This window comes from Neopsephotus bourkii, unplaced genomic scaffold (assembly GCF_033783945.1).
Source record: "Neopsephotus bourkii isolate Nb327-2 ecotype Australia unplaced genomic scaffold, CSIRO-AGI_Nbou_v1 NB_1511, whole genome shotgun sequence".
NCBI classification, from domain to species: Eukaryota; Metazoa; Chordata; class Aves; order Psittaciformes; family Psittacidae; genus Neopsephotus; species Neopsephotus bourkii.
Genome location: NW_026901987.1, coordinates 6,562,289 through 6,581,862, shown reverse-complemented (window position 1 = coordinate 6,581,862; position 19,574 = coordinate 6,562,289). Strand labels below are relative to the sequence as shown.

The following is a 19,574-nucleotide window of genomic DNA, read 5'->3' as shown; positions in this document are numbered from 1 at the left end:
CTCTTCTCGGAAATAATGTGACAGTCGCTGGCTTTGCATTAGGATTGGCCACAAGCCTCCACTTGTAGTATAATCGTTGAAAAAATATTTTAATATTGCCAGGAGTAGGACTGCCATGGAGCTCAGCCTTAACCTTGGCGAAGTGTTTGCCTATGGATGTGTTAAACGCATCTCAATAGGGTAGCTGTGCACTGAGAGAAGATGGACATGAAGTCAGATTCCAAACTGCAGAATAAAGACTAGTTTGCACAGGAAACATGAAATGAGGAAGCCTTGTAATGCTGTCACTGATGGCCTGCCTTTCCTCATCATGTTACTCCTCCAGAGAATCTAATTTTGACAGGAAAGAATAAACTCTTTGGGTTGAGCACTGCATTTCCTTAGCTGTACAATAATGTGTGTAACACCCTGTTACCCATGCTAAAATAGCTGAAGTAAATTAGTTGTTTCTGGTCATTTAAATGGCAGGTTTTGCTACAGTTTTGCTTCTGAGAATCATCTTTGTGATACACATTCAGAGTCATCAAATACTACACAAAAACATGCTAACCAATCCAGCTGTCTTTTAAGAGCTAGCTTCTGTACAAAATGCTTGTTCTACTAAACTGCAGACTTTTGTGACTGATGGTGGAATCTGTAGCTACTGCTCCTCACACAAAAGGTACTGGCCATATCAGCACAGCTACAAACAGCACAGGTGCTCAAGCTGCAGTTCCAGGACTAAAACAAGAATGTCCCTCAGCTCTGGACTTCACACCCTTCCCAAACCTCCTCAGTTCATAACAGCCACTATAACTACCGACTTGGGAGCCATGTCACTTGGATTATTCATTTTCCTGCCTGTGAGGAAATGAAGAAGTTCTTGAAGGTCCTAAGTGTGTTTTAAGCACACATGTTGTCTATTGTTAGTCCAGGAGTGCTGCTCACTTGCTGCAAAGGGATGGGAGTCACAAGAAGGACCTCTTCTACAGCTGCGTGTGTAAGATTTGTCCAGAAGTGCCCCAGGGCAAGAGATAATTGCTTTGTTTTAGAGGTGCATTGGTAACTATAAATAAATGGGCAACTTTGCTGAAGGAAGGGAAGAGAATCAAATTAACTTGAGAATGCAGCGGATTATTCAGAAACAAGTGAAGAGCAGAGGCCATATCTCTTGAGCTACTACACATATTCTTTATGTATGTGATAATATTCCAGTGACAGCACCATGTTTGCAATTTGACTTAAATATTGGCTGCTTTCATGGTTGGATGGCTATTATTCCACAGGAGGGTAGAAATAATAGAATAATCAAAAAACTTGTTGCACAGATACTAGACATTAATGCTCATTTTTAGATACTAAGCAACAATGGAGAGCTTTGTTGGGAAAGTACCTGGGCAAGTTGGGGTGGAACTACTTGTTTCCAGCTTGTGGTTTATAGGTAAATATGGAGGAGAAGGGGTAGTCACCTTTGTGGCAGTGGTGGTGGGGTCTTTGGTTGCTGTGGATAATCGGTGAACTGGTATATGGAAGCATCTTGGTGGCAGTTTAATGGTGAATTGATGCTCCTTATATATAATCCTTCCCCCACCCATGGTGAACCTTTTCCCAGTTGGGGCTGGAGGAAATGAGTAATGCTTAACCCATTTGTGTGATCAATTCACTTAAGCAGCTACTGTGAAATGTTAATCACAACTTTAATTTGTACTGCATTAGCATTTTGATTAACTTGTAGGCTTGCTAGCACACTTGAAGCACTTTTACTCATAGTTACAGCTCGGAAATGACTTTTTGATTAATTAAGTTTGTTAGACAGCAGCTGAGCTTCCTGAATGCTAACCTTATGGGGCTAAAAGTTCAGGAGAAAGTTACTGGGAATAACTATTGCTGTTGAAAAGGATTCTTGTAAATGCACTCAAAATTTTTTTATTATTGACAAAATATTACATTACTGCTTTGAAACTGACTTTAAACTCTAAAGAGGGCAGATTTGTTATGAGAAATATACTGTATATTTTTCATGAGTTTGGTAGATTTTTGTAAGATTTGGAACAAATGCCATCTTGAAGACTTTGTTTATGTTAGGAGACTGATTTCTTGCCAAGAGATTTTTATCAAAAACATTTTATTGTATTTACAGTTCACTAACATAGTAGAGGATATCATTTTTTCAGTTAATAATTTGAAAATAAATTGGATATTGGGACTCAGCAAGTTCTGAACGTGTTGGGTTGTGCCCTACCAAGTTTACATTGTTGGCATCACATGCCATAGCTGTCCTTACCTCTGTAATACTATCCAAAAAAAAAAAGTAAGAACCCAAGGGTTGCACTCCATTAAATGCAGACAGTAAGTGATTTGTCCTTTCCCTGGTTCTGATCATACTAATAATGTTACTATGGAGGCTAAAGGATGAACACAGGGATAGGAATCTTGCAAAGCAGCTAGGAAGGTCATAATTTGCATACATCAGTGAGACCTTTATGATGATGGGAGAATGAAGAATTAGTCTCTCATAGGGGGTAGCAGAGCATATGGAAAAGGGAGCTGAAAATGCTTGTAAAAAAAGTGAAGGGACGGGGAACACAGAGGGCAGTATAAAAGGACTGCCTTCCAAATAGGCTTAATTACATCTTATTCACTATATCTCTTGGTAAAGTACAAGGGGGGGTGGGGGGAATGTGCTCTGGAGGCTGAAATGATACTGCTGTATAAGTCTGATTCAATTGATTCTTTCACATAAATTCAAAATTCAATTCAAAGGATCAATTAAAAAAGATCAATCAAAAAAAGGATCCCTCCCCAAATTAATACATTTCTAAAAAGTTATTTTGGTCTAGATCTCTGAAGCACAAAGGATCTGTAGATACCTGGTTTACTGATGCATAACATACAAAAGACAGTGACCTTAAAACCTTCTGTAAAACTACTTCAATTGAATTCTAGCTTTTCAAGTAAGTTGTTGTTTCTGGGGTAAGTGAAGCATTGTAATCATGATTTATATAAAAACATGAAACTTTTAGTACATGGTATGCTTTAACATCTGAAAAAATATTTTGCTTGTATTAGTGTGATCTCAAGTCACATGTGGATCATAATATAACATTACATATTGGAAGGCTTTCTACTTTTGAAGCATGTGCAAAAAAGATTTATTATTGTGAATTCATAGTTTTCAGGAAAATTAATACACTTTTGCATATTATTATCTATAAATATTTGTCATATAAACTCTGTAGTCCTAAACACCTGTAACTAGGCACCATTCAAAAGATTTTAATAGATGTATGGATTTAAAGTCATATTTCTAACTGAAGTCTAGTCCTAGACAACAGAGCTTGAACTAACATGAAGCAAAGACACAAGTGGGGGTATTTTGATTATTTGATGTTGGAATACTGTACACAATAAATTCAGGTACAAAAATAGGTAACTATTTTTATAAATAAACCTAAACAACTATTTAAACTGTTTAAATAATTGTAAATAACTATTTTTGTTAAAAAAACTAATTGGCCTTTAACTCTGCTCTTTGATATAACTGTGCAATAATATTTGAAGCATTTTAGTCTTACACCATTTATTTCTGTTTCACTAAGGTGAATGTCATTCCACATGGAAGGCCGATCATTAGTTTGCCAACCTTCAACTTCACAAAGGTGCTCAAGAAGGTGTCACAGTCTGTGAAGCACTAATAAAAAAGATAAAATTAATGTTTTAAGAATGGATACATTTGAGCCATGTAAATCACCCTGAGTACTCCTGAAGTTTCAGTCCCCATCCACCAAGTCATTACCACCAATGACATCACTGCAGGCAGTCGACCTTTAGCTGAGTAATCACAGAAGTAATTGACAGTTGCAATGACATTTCTTAGATTACCTTAGTCTCCTTAGCTACCCTCTGCATCCAGAGCAGTTATCATTGTTCATTTAACTTCATTGCCACTTTCCTTAAATATCATTTAGCCACAAAATATTGACATTTATATTTACAATGTTTACATTTATCTTTAGAGTATTTAATTACAAGTACTTAGTATAACCAGAGTTATATTACAGGTGACTTCAAACAGAACAAATTACTCAAAGTAGTATTGCAGTTTCTGTTAAGAAGATGCAGGCTGTTTCATTTTAACACTCCGGTAACTTATCTGAAGGAAAAAAAGCTATTTTAAGTCATTTGAATGGATCAGAAATTCTGCTAGTTGTTGAGTCTCTGTTCCCCTGTCTAACCAGCCATACAAGAGTGAACCGGAATATTTGGCTTTCAGATGAAGGATGTGAAAGTAATACCAAAAACTGTTAAAACTTTGTAAAACCTTTCCAAAATAAAAGATTTTGCAATCAGAATATTTCAGTTGCCAGACAAATCTCCTAAATGGGGAGTGGGGGTGGGAGAGTGGGGTAGATATGTTCATTATGGAGTAGTTTAGTATCTGCTATTTTGAGCACATACTCAGAGTGCTTAAAAACAACAGAGAAAAGCAATGTCTTACTATCAGTGTGTGTTGCTATCGATGAGTTTGCCACACTCACGTCTCCTACATGCTGCCTCTGTCTTTGCTTCCTCTCAAGCTAGGGAATTATAAACCATAATTTAAATTCCAAGCATCAGTAGTAATTTTGGCTAAAAAGAGACAGACTTTTAAATCTCAGCTTCATGTTGGATCAGAAAGGTACAATTTGATCAGTTTAACTAATTCAGTACTGAAGGATAACCAACCACTGTTCCTGAAAATATGATGGAAAACTGATAATAGGCACTGAGGTTTTTGTATTATTGCACAGAATAATATGGAATGGAATGAAGAAAGGAATAGCAAGACTTTCATCCAAACATTTTGACATTTGCTTCTGAATACCAACAACATTTAATTTTTTGCCATACCTGACAGTTACTGAGCATCAGCATTTTGTCCTACTCCTGCCATGCTTTATAGCTTGTTGGTTATCCATGTTGGTACAAGACAAGCTATTTTTGATAGCAACAGACAAAATGTTAAAGGACGTGTCACTGATTGCTATTATTAATTTGTTGTTGTCCAAGTATGACACTTGAAAGACTTTTAAAAGCTAATGCCTGATTCTTTGATTAAAACCCACCTCAGTATAGGCCTCTGCTTTTATTCTGCTAAGTGCATGAAAAGGCCCATATAAGATGAAGGTAAACATAATTTTCATTGTAAGAAGCAATGCTTCCTTTGACTCCATCTATTTATCCCATCTTTTCTACTTTAGTTTAAAAAGTGGTGGATTTAGGACTTTTTGGTTCATTTGAGGTTTTTTGTGGGTTTTTGTTTTATTTTTACTTATCGATTTACAAAAAAAATTGTATTTTTTCTCTGTAAGTAAAATGATCTTTAGAATTTGTTGGTTTACTTGTTGCACTCACTGCCCTCTTAATTTTTTCTCTGTGATGAAATTATCTTGTGTTAGCATGAAATTCTGAGGCGAGAAAGGCAGATAACCAATTAGTGCCATTTCTCAGTTAAGAATAATATTCTTAATCTGTTTCAATCTTACAACTATAAGATATTTAGAAACTACTTACTTCTTTGCCAAGCAGGAGTTAAAGTTAAGAAGCCACAAATTTCTACAAAATTATTCTGGTTTGTACTTAAAAGCAACAGACCAAACAAGTAGCAGCTGGGTAAGCTAGAGAAACTAAATGTTATTCATTGGATATTGTAAATTTTAAATACTTATCTTTTTTTTCCTTTGTCTCTTATTTTTTCATGTAGTTCCTACATTTTCTATAGCTAGTTTTGAGATAGGAGAATTACTCAATTTGTTACCTTGAGTATTTATAGGAATTTCAATAACCATTTAAGTATCAAACATCTGTGTGTTTTACACTTAGAGGAAAATTAAATGTGCAGGTTTCCAAGGCAGCAGATGAAACTAGCCAACTTTACCATTGTTCTGACTTTTTCACAATGTCACTGTCTTGGATTTCACATCCAGATAGAGATGCTGTGAATAAATTCTATGGGTGAAGAAGCAGAAAATAAGGAGGAAAAGAGGATTTGCCATGTGGATTCATTATAACAATGTGGAACATAGTATCTCACACACACCAGCTTTCCTTACTCCCTACGGGATATCTATCTGTAGGCCTCTATCAATTTCCAGGAGATTTTCTATGTGAAAGGATCCTCCAGTTAATTTCAGTGTATAGCTTGTTTTAGATTTATCTTTCTCTTACGTCTTCTCTCTTCCTTTCCCCTTTTCAAACCTCTGTTAAAAAGGGTGGGGGGTAGGGGAATAGATTTAAAATAAAGGGGGGGGGGGGGAGAAAACAATGAAAACAGTGTGTTATGTGTGTATCCTCACAAGCATTTTATGAAATACCACTGCTTCATGCTGACTAAAACCACAACTTACTGTATTCTTCTTGCTGCTTGTGGAAAAGACAGGGTATCTTTGCAGCCATTATTCTTCATGTATACACAGCACTCTCACTGAGGAGCACGATGTTTCAGGCTATGTCAGAAAAGCAGAAAGGAAATAACAATGAGGGAGTGAATAAGAGAGATGTACTGTACTGTCTCAGCAACATGGACTATACCATATGTGTACGTTTCAATATGTTTTAAAACGTGGAAGCAGGCAAAGAGCGAGTTGCCCTGTAAGTTTAAAGTACAGACTTCACTCTGGTACATGCTGAGAATAATTCCCGCTTTATCTGACTAAAACTCGTGTGAACCAACACATAAATCCACAGGCTATGAAGTGGCTCCTTTCAAATGTGATTTCTAACATAATTTTATTTTCTATTCAGTAAAATAAGCATACCTGGAAGTGACCTTGGCAAGCCGAGTGAGAAGACAGAAAACCATCAGTGTTGTGCTGTGAGGTCCTATTTCTAGGGTCATTAGGAATGTTATTAGCGTGTTTCAGGGTGCTGTGGCTCTTCCTTCAAAAATGACAAGTTCAATGTTTAATCTACATCTTTATTACCTGAAAGGCACTTTATCCACAATTCATGAGAAATGAGACAACATCAATGTAATATAGGGTAATGCTTTAAATAGTTTTCTAAGTGTCACTGATCTTATCACACCGACCTGGAATAAAACCTGTTGAAATTGCATTGTAAACTGCTAAAATAAACTGTGTGACTGGCCAGGACTGAAACTAACTAGTGTCTTTAAACTCAGTATTTCTCCAGAATCGGTGTAATTTAATTGAAATAGCTCTGCGTGTGTAAACAACTCCTTTGTTTAAAGAAGATTTCACTGTTTAGTTTGCCTTAAGTAAATGCTGCCTTTTGTTTGTAAAACATTTGATTAAATGTGAAGACTTACATAGACAGCTTCTCCTCATTACACTAGTGGCTGGAAAATAAGTTAAAATGATGCAGGTATCTGCTGTCTAAGGAATTACCAAACAGTATCATTTGGCTTTAAAAGAAAAACCATGAAAACCTCTTAAGTCTAGTCTTAAAATCAAACTACAACTCTCCTAATACCAAGAAGATGGTATTTAAAGTGCTGAAACTGTTCAATACACCAGACTCTCTTGTTTCTTTCTTAAAAAATGTTTTGTAGTATTTTAATCAAACTCCACATTTCCTACTTGGCAAACCACTTTTAAATACATGACTTTCTACTAAATTAGAGTGTTGAAAAATTAGGACCCACACATAATTGTGAACATAATGGTATTAATCAACAAACTAAGCAAGACAACTAACATATTAATAGCATAATTTTCTTCACTAGCTGAAATGCTTCTATAAATCATAATAATTGTATTAACGTAGGATGAAAAGTATACTATATATTCAAATAACTGCATTTGCTGTTAAAACAGAATGTTGAAACTAAAAGCTCATCTTTGGTCCTTTCTCCTTTGGAAGAACTCTTACATTCTTTTTCAGACAAACCAAAAAGAATTTAAGTCAAGTCAGGAAAAAGAGCAGGTATAACAGTTTTTTCATGTCAGTAGGGCCACTCACAGTGCATAACCCATAATGAATTTTGCAGATTTGGATCTTTATGCTAGTGATATTTAGAGTATCCTTTTTACTTGTATTCTCAAAAACACAGCAAGTAGAAAAGGAGCATAAGCAAGATACAGAAGGCAAGATGATCCTTAACACTTTAAAGTGTGAGATTTTGCTGGATAGGGGATTTTTGCTTGCATGGGTTTTTAATGTACTTTAGGAAAGCTTTTCCAATTCAGGATAGAGAGGAAAGGATAGACAGCCAAGCATCCCTTACTTTCAAGACTGTCAACTGTTTACAACGCAAAGGATGAAATCCATGGTTTTCCTGACTGCTGTTACTCACCCTACATAAACTATTAGCTATTTTGTCATCTTTCTTCAAGATTTCAAGTTAGGTTTCAATGTTAAGCAAAACCTAAAAAGTGCTCATTAAGCTAAGTTTTAGTGGTTTTATCTAGTCTGATGCAAGAGATATTTTTAAGTCCTGAAATCAAAATGGGAAAAACTGCTACTGGTAAGTGATATTAGTATTAATTTTTGAACAAATGCAAATATGTTGCTGTTGTTGTTCTTAAATAATTCAAAGATTTTTGAATAATTTTGCAATTCTGGCAAAGCTCTCATGTCAAAATATAAACCGATACTGCAGTTAATTGTAACCTCTTCCTTTCCAGTAAACTTTGAGATTTATTCCTTTCATTCTGAGTTGGATTATGTAAGAAAGACATTATTTGTAAGGAAAAGATCCCACTTTCTGCTCTCACCCCAACAGCATGGTGTAAATTACTTTTTGAAGAGTAAAAGTTGATGGTGGTGACACAGTATTTAATCCATCTTTTTTCAAGGTTAATCCAAAAGTTGCCAACTGATACCAGTAGAGGTTGAAGCAAATTCCTATGTTGAAGGCCTAGAAGTTCCTGTGCATTAAATATTAAATAAATGCTCTTACTTGTACGAACCAGGTACACAATTATCCTTTCATTCTCTTACTTGTATTTTATGTCTTCTTTCATTAGGCAATGTTGGATGTCGCAGCACACCATGGCTGGTTGGTGACTGCTCTGAATATAACCAATCTGGTGCAGATGGTGGTTCAGGGTAGATGGATACACAACTCTTCCCTGCTTACTTTGCCCAATATAGAGCTACAACACCTCTACCTTTTTCGGTATGTAATTCTTCTAAGCATTCCAAAGTTTGCAGTCTCATTCTACTTCTGACTGTTGATTGTGTTTGAATGGCACTGTTGTGCCTGAGAATGTTCATTAATGCACCAGAAGCAGAACTTGTTCTTTCATGGTGGTGATTTCGCAAATGATTTCTCTTTTCAATAGTCATAGATTAGTTAACCCCCACAGATTATTTTGAGAATCATGATTCCAGACAAATCAACAAGAGATCACTGGAAGGGTTCCAAGTATGAATAAATCTAACTCTGTATATTAATTATCTCTTTATTTTAATCCATTAAAAAATACATTAGTATCCATCCTAGTATCACAGGTAATGCTAAGCTCTATAGATGCCTAGATGGTGCAGTAATTAATACTACCGAAAAATAAATGACCAGCATTTAGTCACAGAAACTAGTATCAATTTTTACCACCAAAACAACTGAAAACAAATGTTTGCATTCCCTCCCTGGGCATATGTTCTGCTGTCTCCATCAGGAAGTGGAGCCAAGGCAAAAGGAAGAGTGTGCATGGAGGTTACCAAGGACCTATTGAGTGTCTTCCCGAACTAATGGCTGCCTGTGAAGGAAAAGAGCATGTTTTTGCTTCCATTGTGGATGGTGAATTGCAAACAGCCCACATTTCACAGGTGATACTCTCTATCTGTGGTCATTATCAATGTGACTGGAAAGGAAGAGTAGTTGGGAAAAGAAATACTCTCTCCCCTTCAGCAAATATCATAGGATGTTCTGTATAAAGTGCAGCACATTTGTTGCTTTAATTTCAAGGTACTGGCTAGCTTTACAAAGGTTCTTCTCTATTTTCTTAATATTATTCTCACTTCTTTCCTGCTAACCAGTAACAGAGCCTGGTTTATGGCTGATAGTACCACATCTCTTTGCTCTAAGGATGCTTCTCTAGGTCATTCAATCTGCTGAATATTATCCATCTTTCCATAGCCAGGTATGTACTAGGAATACATACATTGCAAATGCCACCATAGCTGTTTTCTGAAGTGATCTGTCAAACACTGTTTTTTTCAAAGAATACCCTTAGTAGAAGATCCAGCACTCATTTTCTGTTTGAAAGAGAAAAAAGGAAATGAAAATTTCACACTTCAGAGGGAATAAAAAAATACTATTCCAAAATATTGAGGCTGCTAAAGTCTCATTTTCAGTTTGATTTTCAAGTTGTTCCCAGCAAAGCACAGCAATATTCCATAGACAGTTAATCCCATTGATTTCAAATAAATGTACAAAAGATGAAAACTTAAAAAGCTATACTTCAAATGGGTTTTATTTGTATACTTTAAAGGGCAGCAATATGTCCAGTGTTTGTTCAGCTTCAGTTAAACCTTTCACTGGTATGCAAACAAGAAGAAAAGTACTTAAATGTCTATAACAGACATCTGCATTTGTAACTAAATTAACATCAAAATTTTGAATTAAGAAAATGCATTGACATGAAAAAAAGGCTTCCTTTAACAACAGATTTTTAACATAATACACATTGATTGCAGTCCAACTTTTAGATGTGATAAAAAATTAGAACATTGTTATAATTAGTTCAGGGAGAACTCAGAAGTAAACTTACTTAATTTATTTGCATAAATTGCCATTCTGTTATCTTTAAAAGCAAATGCAAATTGGCTCTGTCTGATATGATGATGGTTATTTGGCTCAAAAGTGCTTCAATTTGCGTAGCAATCTGCTGTCGTCTCTGCAGTGAGGCGATCCCAGGTAACATACAAATCCTGAATTATTCCAGAAATTAGTATGTTTAAAGCATCAATTTAAGTGCTAATTGCAGTAGTAATGAGAAAAAGCAGTACTACTGTGAGATTTGCATCTACTGCCCCATCAGTATGCCTGGAACGGCTGCTGACTGGCAGAGGATTTGGCTGCTAATTAAATAATTGTATGCATGGCAGTGTTCTCGTCTGATTCAATAGATGAAGATTAATCCTCAGATAAATATGTTTGGCTGGTATTGAAATGTCTTAGCAGTTTCTTCAAAAATAGCTTGTGTGTATGTGATGTATATGTTCACACTGTGAATGATTGTATGCCTCTATACATCTGTGTTTGTAAATACAGGTGCATATAAGAGGGGAAAACATAATATCTTAGCAGCATAGAAGGAGAAAGCTTAATTTCCATGAGTTGGGAATGACCATATTGGGTATAGCAAAGCCATGACTATATTATGCGGGTCATAGCAAATGTGAAACCTTTATACCAATGTTTTATAACCTTTAAGGTTGGGGGGGGGGGGGGGGGTTAGAAGAAAGAAAGAGTAAAATAAAAAAAACTATTGTAATACTTTGCACAGAATTAAACTTCATACTGAGTTTGTCTGTTGAATGTTTTCCTACATAAAGGCTTTCAGTGTGCACTTAGGCCAACAAAGAGAAAAATTATTCAGTAAAGAATGCATCTTTATTATATATATTTTCTGTAAAGAAATAATATAAGATTACAGAATTTAAGCCTAGTGTTCTGGCACCAGACATGAACAAAGTCAAATAAAGTGGTAAGTACACACTACTAAATTGCCAAAACGATTCTTTTCCTAACAAAAGTTCTGTTTCTTACAGTGTATGGAACCTATACCTTGAGCCTGTTACTGGCATGAAAGTGGAAAAAAACAGCTTGAGCTTTACATAAATTTGAGGCAGACAGAAAAAGGAAGAAATTTCACATTGGGAAAGAAGAAAATGTCTTTTAAGCAGATTGATAATTTTAAAATAGCAGCTCTTAAAGCTGCTCATGGACTTGGAATATTAGTCTATGTCCTGGGGAGACAGATTACTGCCAAAATGCTAATGACATTACCAAAGGTTCATGAAGAACTTCTCATGTGATTATGATTTTTATCTATGGGTTTGGTAGGTAAATATATATGTAGTATAAATGTACATGCACACATTGGGCATGTTGATGTACATAAAAGGAGGTAGTATATGCTTCTGTCATCCTATACAAAAACAAAAAGAAAAAGTAAAATTGTCGAGAAATTACTAAGTGATGTTGGAGCCTGAGTTTAATTTTCCAAAAGTTAGCTAAAATCCTAAACCTCATTGGAAGTCAGCAGGGCTTTAAAGCTGACAGCCTAAATTCAAAAACTGCTTAGACTCTGAGTCTGATTTTTGGCCTAAACTCCGTGTTTGTTTCAGTGATTCATTCTGACTCATATTTCCTTAACAAATCTCAGTTTCTAAGTCACTTAGGCATTAGGCACTAGGCACCTCGTAAAATACTAAGCTGGTGTTTATATTACTGAAAGAGAAAAAAGAAACCTCAGGACTGAATAAAATTATATATAATCCATGCTGTAGTATCAGCTGCTTTTACTCTAGAAGTACCTATGGTCCTATAACCTTCTTTTGCATTTTCAGCTGCTACTACTTGACTTTTTCCTCAATAAAAATATCATCATTATGGATGGTGACAAAAAGGCAGCCTGATGTCCATACTGTAGCAATGATCAAGCAGTATTAAATTTGCCTTTAATTTTCAAATACACAAGGTCTGGAGAATCATAGAATTGGTTAGGTTGGAAAAGACCTTCAAGATAATCAAGTCCAGCTGTTAATGACCAACTCAAATATTACAACTACCTTTTGTCCATTTAGAAAGTCCTTCAGACTTGCTTTGTTTGCCCTGTAAAAGCTACATGAGAACGTGACAACCTTTGACAAATTGGGGGTTGATACAATTGGGGTTGTATGGTATAAACCAGACCAAGCCCATAGTCTTCAACAGAGCAACAGGTAACACCACTAAAGGATTGAATATATTATGACATCTGCTGAAACTAAACTTTATTCTACCATAATTGTAACAGGCCTTGTCCTCTGAGGTAGTGCACATAACAGTTTTTCAGGTAGATGGTATCTAAAGTGTCACTGAAGGGATGGTCATTGAGTTGGCATGTATTAAGGTGCCTCCACTGATGGACCACTCGGTGGATAAAGAACTGGCTGGATGGCCGCACACAAAGAGTGGTGGTCAATGGCTCAATGTCCAGCTGGAGACCAGTAACAAGTGGTGTCCCTCAGGGATCTCTGTTGGGACCGGTCTTGTTCAACATCTTCGTCGCTGACATGGACAGTGGGATTGAGTGCGCCCTCAGCAAGTTTGCCGATGACACCAAGCTGTGTGGTTCGGTTGATACGCTGGAGGGAAGGAATGCCATCCAGAGGGACCTTGATATGCTTCTGAGGTGGGCTGATGCCAACCTCATGAATTTTAACCATGACAAGTGCAAGGACCGGACCTACACCTGGGTCAGAGCAATCCCAGGCAAAGCTACAGGTTGGGCAAAAAAGGGACTCAGAGCAGCCCTGTGGAGAAAGACTTGGGGGTGCTGGTCAATGAGAAAATGAACATGAGCCAGCTGCAGTGTGCGCTTGCAGCCCAGAAAGCCAACCGTATCCTGGGCTGCATCAAAAGGAGTGTGACCAGCAGGTCGAAGGAGGTGATCCTGCCCCTCTACTCTGCTCTCGTGAGACCTCACTTGGAGTATTGTGTGCAGTTCTGGTGTCCTCAACATCAAAAGGACATGGAACTGTTGGAACAAGTCCAGAGGAGGGCCACGAGGATGATCAGGGGACTGGAGCACCTCCTTTATGAAAACAGGCTGAGAAAGTTGGGGATGTTCAGCCTGGAGAAAAGAAGGCTGCGTGGAGCCCTCATAGCAGCCTTCCAGTATCTGAAGGGGGCCTGTAAGGATGCTGGGGATGGACTCTTCATTAGGGACAGTATTGACAGGAGAAGAGGTAACGGGTTAAAACTTAAACAGGGGAAGTTTAGATTGGATATAAGTTCTTTACCGTGAGGGTGGTGAGGCACTGGAATGGGTTGCTCAGGGAGGTTGTGAATGCTCCATCCCTGGCAGTGTTCAAGGCCAGGTTGGACGAGGCCTTGGGTGATATGGTTTAGAGCGAGGTGTCCCTGCCCATGGCAGGGGGGTTGGAACTTGGTGATCTTAAGTTCCTTTCCAACCCTAACTATTCTATGATTCTGTGACACTGCTTTGGTTCACGGAGAGCCTCAAGCAGCAGGTCTGTACAGTTCTTCAAGTCAGCTTCATCTTAAAAACTTTTACATCAAGCATAAAATCATTTGCCAGTTAAGGTGTTATTGCTTAAGTTGTTTCATCCGGTGTGATGTTCTGGAGGTGATTTTAGTAGCATCTTCTGTGTTAAATGTAACAAAATCCTGGCAACAACTAATTAACTAAAAATGCCTGCAGTGTTTTTTTTCCTTCTTCAAGGTGCTGCCTTTTTTTCCCCTGTTCAGAGCTGGGACAAAGAGGAGTACCTTTTCCCTTAACGTTCTAGCTGTTTATTTTCTGTTTCAGTTTTCCCATCCTTTCTGCACTAACAGCATCAGTACAATTCATTCATCGGTATCCCCTGCTTTACAAAACAGCAGCTCCTGGGTGCTCACAGGTGGCCCTCCCCACTTTCACCATTGAACAGACACAGCTGCTCATGCAGCACAGAAGACAGAAGAGAAAGATTAAGGTTTAGCCCAGATCAGATTTCTCAGTTCAGCCAGGCTTTGGTAACGCAGCCATTTTAATCCAACATAAGTCCGTGCTGCAGCTGAAATGGGCAGTCCTGCCTCCCCCTTGTGCCATTTTCACCTCTCCTGACCCAGCTCACTGCAGAGCTGCACAAATGCTGTGGCTGATTCAGGCAAGGAGGTGGGGACAAGCATCTGGGGATGAGAAGGGGAGGGATCATGTCAGCCCTCTCGCTGACAGTCAAAATGGCCTATAGCCAAGTGGTTACATGAATGCTTGTGCCAGCAGGGAAGGAGGCTGGACCACTTATTTCAGTGGCACTGAAAGTTCATGCTTATTCAGAGTACTCACAGGATTAGCGAATATGCTTCCACAGTCAGCTTTAAGCTGACCTAAATTCATGCTGTCTGTTGTCACCAGAATGGTTAGCAAGCTGATCCATCTAGCTGCACAGTCACAGCATGGCAGTGCCAAGGTATCAGGGGTGAGAGGGGAACAGCTAGCTGGTGGGGTGTCGTAAAGAGGGATGGCACCAGATAGTCAAGCCAATACATGAAAAATAAAATATACTTTAGTCTTTTTCCAGATAAAACATTTCTGTTCTATGCAGTATTGCCCATGCAGCTATGCTGACTCTCCTCTTTCTCACAAGTTCCCATTCTGGTATCTGCTGGCTCTACCAGGATCAATATTCTTCTTTCCTTCTTGTCTTTCCCACCCTCTAGCTTTTCATGTGTTGTTTGAAAACACGAATGAAGTGCTGGTTACTGTTTTGGTTTGGGGGTGGAGGGGAAGGAGGGCAGGGAAGAGGGTGGTTCTCGTTCTGTTAGGTTTTTTTGCTTCCATTGCCAGCCTCATCAGTCTTTTTCAGGCCACAAATCACTGCCTTCATTCCACAATGGATTTTTCCATTTCTTCTTCCTAACAGATTTCATTAAGGGAATATGATAATTTTCTTTTTAGCAAATGAAAGCCTGCATTACTCCCTTCCATTTTTGTCACAGCTTCTTAGAGCTGCTTTTCCTTGTTTGATGGAGACCAAAATGAGAGATCCATAGGGCTGCTTTTTCAGGGTGCCTCTTTAAGGCTGAGGAGAGTGTCATGTTCAGCTACATGCATTGTAAGCCTTTAACAACAGTTCTCTGTACAAGGATGAGAGAAAGTGGAGGGCCTGTTGCAGTTCACAGAGACTTAAGGCTCCTCAGGAGGACTGTAAGAACGAAAGTTTGTGAAAAGCAATGCAAGAAACCCTAAAAAAAAAAAAAAAAAAAGGCTAGGTATAACTTTGGATAAAAAAGGCTAGGTATAACTTTGGATATGTGGTTGAACTTTTGGTTAATTATCTGAACTGATCCCCTGAACTCTCTGAGGTTTGCCCATTGCTAATTAGCACTGCAGTGACTTGTTCTGTATGGATTATGTTATGGAATTTTAATTTAAAACTTAATTATACTAGTTTTTAAGTGGCTTATAGGGAAAAAATTGCTTTAATCGGGAGTGGTAAGGATTTTTTCCTGTGTTCAGACGTCAGTAATACTAGTGGGGCATGTGTAATGTGCTTAAGGAGTTTCACGTTTGCTTTATTTGCTTGGATGAAAGTAGAATAAGAGGTTAATAAAAAGTATTTTAAGCCTGTGACTGAGAGTTGTACAATTCTGTATGCTAGTCTAATATAAAGAGACAGAATAGTTTGGGTCAGAAGGGACCTTCAAAGGTCATCTAGTCCAACACGCCTGCAATGAGCAGGGACATCTTCAAATAGATCATAATAAAATATTATTAATGTAGAATAAATACATAGACTGCACATTGAATTGTTATTGTTACAGTGACAATGATTGTCTATAGAGTGTCTTGTAATCCCCTGAGATGTGTTTTTTCCACAGGCTTGGAATTTCCTGTGCCGTCTGCCAATTCTAAACATCAGCCTGAGCATTAAGGGCTGCTGGGATGACCCAGCTCAACCACAGAACGAAGTGCCTGTTCCTTTTTTGACAACAGACACAAGAGATGACAAAAGATGGATCAAATTGCATGCTGATCAAGAGTATGTGCTCCAAATAAATCTGCAGAGAACACAGATGGGGTATCAGGTACATGAATTTATCTTTTCCTTCCCAAAAGCACAAGTCTCCAATAACCCATTTATATTATCAATAATGCTTTATACAGCATAACAGGGAGGTTTAAGGTTTAACTCCTATGTAAATTATGAACACTTTCAAAGCCTTTTCTGGTTTAGTAATGAAGCAAGTGGTTTTTCAGGTTGCAGTAGGATAGGAAATAGACCCTTAAGGTAAAATCCTAGGCCAATTCAAGCCAAATTATAATCTCATTTTTACAAACCAGAAACTCATAAAGTTAATTTTTTGGGGTAATTTCTGTAAGCAGTGACAGTAGAGATGATAACTTCACAGGCAGTATTTAAGTACTCGCCAGCCCCTCTCCCCCTTATACGCTTGCATATCCTGCTTCCCCATGCCAGTTTATAAGCTTCCCTATTACATTCCCATGTAATTCCAAATTGCATACCAGGCCCATGCCTGTAAACGTGTTTCTACTCAACACATCCTCAGGCCTTTACTGAGGATATTTTCTTCATATTTTACACATGAAGCTTTTTTGAACAGCTCCTAGAACAACTTCTACATGCAATTCTTCTCCTGGCTTAAACTGAAGCACATCCCACTTCCTCTGTGGCTGGTCACCTCACCGGACCCAGCATGTGCCCAGCCAGAAGCATCAGCGGCAGGTTCCCAGCTGCTCTGCCCCTCACAGCAGTAACTCCCTGTATCCATTATGACCATGCCTCCTCCCTTCAGCTTGGGCACTGCCATCACTGTAGCTATCACTGACTTACAGATGTGTTTTTTTGTCATTTGCATACCATGAGTGGTGTGGACCACGATGATTATAATATTGCTAATTAATTTCTCTAACATTTCAAACAACTAAGAATGATAATTACCAGCATTTTTAAGGTACAAAGAAGAGTTCAAGATACACACAGAGAACAGTTTTGATGTTAGTTGTGAGACTCTTACAATAACTTCATTTTGATAAAAATAGTAACAGAGATCTGTTCTGTTGTAAATCCTGAAGTTAATTTACATTAGTTAAATAATTATATTTAAAAAGTACTCTTCTTTCCCAAAAGATGACTTGTCCTGGCTGCAGCAGGTTCACCGTAGCTTTGAGGGAAGACTTTATCATTTGTAGGAAGAAAAGGGATCAAAGTTCCTCCATAAGTCATTCCATTTGCTGTGCTAGTTACTGACAGAGAGACTCTTCCTAACCAGAAGCCAGAGAAAAGAAGGAAGCAGGAGCATTTCATGAGTGATCACTGTTTTATAAACCTCTCCTGGAATTTGATCCCTCTTTTGTAAAAAACAGCTGGATCAAACTGTTTCTTTTTCTTTTCCGTTGCTTCTGTGATGTTTTTTCTTCTGTATAAATCTCCAGTAAAACCTTTTCATCTACAGAACACCAAGTGAATACTGATAGAGTGTGTGTTATTACATCTTCAGCTTGCAGCAGTAAAGTCAGTCTTAAAGAATCACTGAGATAATCTTTCATTTTGCTATATCAACCTCAGGTAAAGACTCCAAGTGCTGGTTTTGTATTTATATTAATCTCAAACAATACTGTTCAGCTTTATTTAAAGACACTAACGTTTACAATTAACCCTTCTGCAGAGAATAGTATTTGGAATACATTAGATGAAACTGCAAAAAGGGAGGGAGCAGTATTTCCATTCAAGTTTTAACAGCTTACAAAATAAGTGGAATAGTATCTCAATTCTGTTTTTTTCTCTGGACTGTGATTTTCTTTTTTTTAAATAATTAAAAAAATTATCTGGAAATAAATATCTTAGTCTGCCTAAATTAGAGTCTTCCATAACAATTCAAGGCCACGTGGCTTCGAGGTATTCTTTATTCAAAGAATGGCATTGTGGAATGGTGATTTCTACTTCTACTAAGTTATTTCTTTTCCCCAACAGGGAAAGCAGGACAGTAAAGCAGTGGCTCCTCGATTCCCCAAAGTTAAAGATGAAGGATGGTTTTTGATATTAGGAGAAGTCGATAAAAAAGAACTCATTGCCCTAAAAAGAACTGGATATGTCAGAAATCGAAATACTGTTTCTGTTGCTTTTTATACACCAGAAACCCCTGGAAAGTATGACAAATTTACAAAATAAGTTTCCTTACTTACTATCTTTTCCAACTAGACAAGACCTAATTTCTAAACTAATGATACTGCTTTCTATATTTTAGGTGTATCTACACATTGTATCTCATGAGTGACAGTTACCTGGGCATGGACCAACAGTATGATATTTACCTGAACATTATACCAGCTAGTACGTCAGCTAAAGTCACAACAGAGGTGTCTGATACTCCAAGTCACCTGGCTCTGAAGTAAGGTGATCTGAAGGGCCCATCCAAAAGGACTGGTCTTCCAGTTAGACATCCCGTCATTCTGGACACCCAAAAACGTGTTTGCCTTAGTGGAACCAACTTCAAACCTCAAGACAACTAGGAAATTGAAATTGACTACTGTATTGACTCTGGTAACACAGAGTTAGCCACAGTGGCCTTATTCCTTTATGAAGAGTTGTCTTTTTTCTTGTTTAATCTTTCTCCTCTCAGAAGTCATATTGTTGATTCAATTTTGACACATCAAAATAAAAGACTAAAAGATATTGTAATTTGTGCAAATTTAGGGCTAAAAATCTTCATTTTGAGAAGTGTCTGTAGCCTATGTATTGATGTAGCTTAAGTAGACAGTTTTTTTAATCTATAGGGAAAAAGACAAAATTTGATCTAAGAACTGCTGAAAACAGATGTGTTATATTTCATGTTTAATAAAAATATGTCCATAAGAATGTTTTGCATTAGATTTTTCAGTGTAAAGCATGAGATTATATAGTAACAAAAT

At 37.5% G+C, this 19,574-nt stretch overlaps 1 protein-coding gene across 3 annotated transcripts in view; it reads left to right on the top strand.

Annotated features, from left to right (window-relative positions):
- The window catches only part of ASCC3 (activating signal cointegrator 1 complex subunit 3), a 268,461-nt gene extending 248,940 nt beyond the window's left edge, over window positions 1-19,521 (top strand). For all 3 annotated transcript variants that reach the window (XM_061369871.1, XM_061369872.1, XM_061369870.1), the window contains 5 exons: window positions 8,949-9,100; window positions 9,603-9,753; window positions 16,523-16,729; window positions 18,637-18,812; window positions 18,911-19,521. In XM_061369871.1, the coding sequence (XP_061225855.1) occupies window positions 8,949-9,100; window positions 9,603-9,753; window positions 16,523-16,729; window positions 18,637-18,812; window positions 18,911-19,058 (834 nt within the window). In that variant the 3' untranslated portion in view covers window positions 19,059-19,521. The remainder of the gene's footprint in view (window positions 1-8,948; window positions 9,101-9,602; window positions 9,754-16,522; window positions 16,730-18,636; window positions 18,813-18,910) is intronic.
- The last annotated feature ends 53 nt before the right edge of the window (window positions 19,522-19,574 follow it).